General features: G+C 47.7%; 1 protein-coding gene across 3 annotated transcripts in view; it reads left to right on the forward strand.

Annotated features, from left to right (window-relative positions):
- Nucleotides 1-2220, forward strand: part of C1RL (complement component 1, r subcomponent-like) — an 11372-nt gene that overhangs the window by 1496 nt on the left and 7656 nt on the right. Inside the window, exon 3 of one of the 3 annotated variants that reach the window (XM_010835652.1) lies at nt 1-181. This exon is cut by the window's left edge and continues 24 nt beyond it. The exons of the other annotated variants lie outside the window; for them this stretch is intronic. Within the exon in view, the coding sequence (XP_010833954.1) occupies nt 1-181 (181 nt within the window). The remainder of the gene's footprint in view (nt 182-2220) is intronic. 3 annotated transcript variants of the gene reach the window in all.

The raw sequence follows: 2220 nt of genomic DNA on the forward strand, positions 1-2220 counted from the left end.
TGTGGTGCTCCTGGCCCAGTGGCTGCCCCAGAAGCTGACGTCCCCTGGGTACCCGGAGCCATACGTCAAAGGCCAGGAGAGCTCCACGGACATCGAGGCTCCAGAGGGCTATGTTGTGAGGCTCCTGTTCCAGGACTTTGACCTGGAGCCATCCCCGGACTGTGAGCGGGACTCCGTCACAGTGAGCTGGGTGGGGTTCTGGAGGGACTCCACATGGGGAGGGCCCCTGCTGGAGGCCCAGGGCAGTGGGAGGGGGCCAGGGCCTGAAACTCGAGGCTTACCCGGGAGGCCGGGTCTCCCAGCTGAGGGCCCATGCTTACCTGTGCACCCTGCCATTTGGGCCCCACCAACGAGAGAGAAGGCCACAGGTCAGGAAGCCTCACCAAGGGACACACAAACACTGCAAATCCCTAGAGTTGAAAGCAAGAACTCACACATCAGTCATTAAAAGTGCATCATCAAGCATGTTGTGTGCCTGCACTGTCGGGCTCAGGAGCTGGATGTTCAGTTCAGTTAAATTGCTCAGTTGCATCGGACTCTGCGATCCCATGGACTGCAGCATGCCAGGCCTCCCTGTCCATCACCAACTCCCTCAGCTTGCTCAAACTCATGTCCATTGAGTCAGTGATCCCTTCCAACCATCTCATCCTCTATTGTCCCCTTCTTCTCCTGCCTTCAACCTTTCCCAGCATTAGCATCTTATCCAATGAGTCAGTTCTTCACATCAGGTGGCCAGAATATTGGAGCTTCATCCTCAGTCCTTCCAATGAATATTCAGGTTTGATTTCATTTAGGATTGACTGGTTTGATCTCCTTTCAGTCCAAGGGACTCTCAAGAGTCTTCTCCAGCAACACAGTTCAAAAGCATCAATTCTTCGGTGCTCAGCCTTTCTTTACGGTCCAACTCTCACATCCACACATGACTACTGGAAAAAATCATAGCTTTGACTAGACAGATCTTTGTTGGCAAGATAATGTCTCAGCTTTTTAATATGCTGTCTAGGTTGGTCATAGCTTTTCTTCCAAGGAGCAAGCGTCTTTTAATTTCATGCCTGTAGTCACCATCTGCAGTGATTTTGGAGCCCCAAAAAATAAAATCTGTCACTGTTTCCATTGTTCCCCCATCTATTTGCCATGAAATGGTGGGACCGGATGCCATGATCTTAGTTTTTTAAATGTTGAGTTTTAAGCCAGATTTTTCACTCTCCTCTTTCACTTTCATCAAGAGCTTCTTCTTTGTTCATTTTCGCTTTCTGCCATAAGGGTGGTGTCATCTGCATATCTGAGGTTATTGATATTTCTCCTGGCAATCTTGATTCCAGCTTGTGCTTCATCCAGCCTGGCATTTCACATGATGTACTCTTAGAAGTTAAATAAGTGGGGTGACAATATACAGCCTTGACTTACTCCTTTCCCAGTTTGGAACCAGTCCATTGTTCCATGTCCAGTTCTAACTGTTCCTTCTTGACCTCCATACAGGTTTCTCAGGAGGCAGGTAAGGTGGTCTGGTATTCCCATTGCTTTAAGAATGTTCCAGAGTTTGTTGTGATCCACAGAGTCAAAGACTTTGGTATAGTCAATAAAGAAGAAGTAGATGGTTTTCTGGAATTCTTTTACTTTTTCTATGATCCAACAGATGTTGGCTATTTGATATCTGGTTCCTCTGCCTTTTCTAACTCCACCTTGAACATCTGGAAGTTCTCAGTTCACATACTGTTGATGCCTCAGTTCAGTTCAGTCACTCAGTCATGTCCGACTCTTTGTGACCCCATGAATCGCAGCACACCAGGCCTCCCTGTCCATCACCAACTCCCGGAGTTCACTCAAACTCATGTCCATCAAGTTGGTGATGCCATCCAGCCATCTCATCCTCTGTAATCCCCTTCTCCCCCTGCCCCCAATCCCTCCCAGCATCAGGGTCTTTTCCAATGAGTCAACTCTTCGCATGAGGTGGCCAAAGTATTGGAGTTTCAGCTTTAGCATCATTCCTTCCAAAGAAATCCCAGGACTGATATCCTTCAGAATGGACTGGTTGGATCTCCTTGCAGTCCAAGGGACTCTTAAGAGTCTTCTCCAACACCACAGTTCAAAAGCATCAATTCTTCGGCGCTCAGCTTTCTTCACAATCCAACTCTCACATCCATACATGACCACTGGAAAAACCATAGCCTTGACTAGATGGACCTTTGTTGGCAAGGTAATATCTCTGCTTTTCAATAT

This window comes from Bison bison, unplaced genomic scaffold (assembly GCF_000754665.1).
Source record: "Bison bison bison isolate TAMUID 2011002044 unplaced genomic scaffold, Bison_UMD1.0 scf7180017845551, whole genome shotgun sequence".
Lineage (NCBI taxonomy): Eukaryota > Metazoa > Chordata > Mammalia > Artiodactyla > Bovidae > Bison > Bison bison.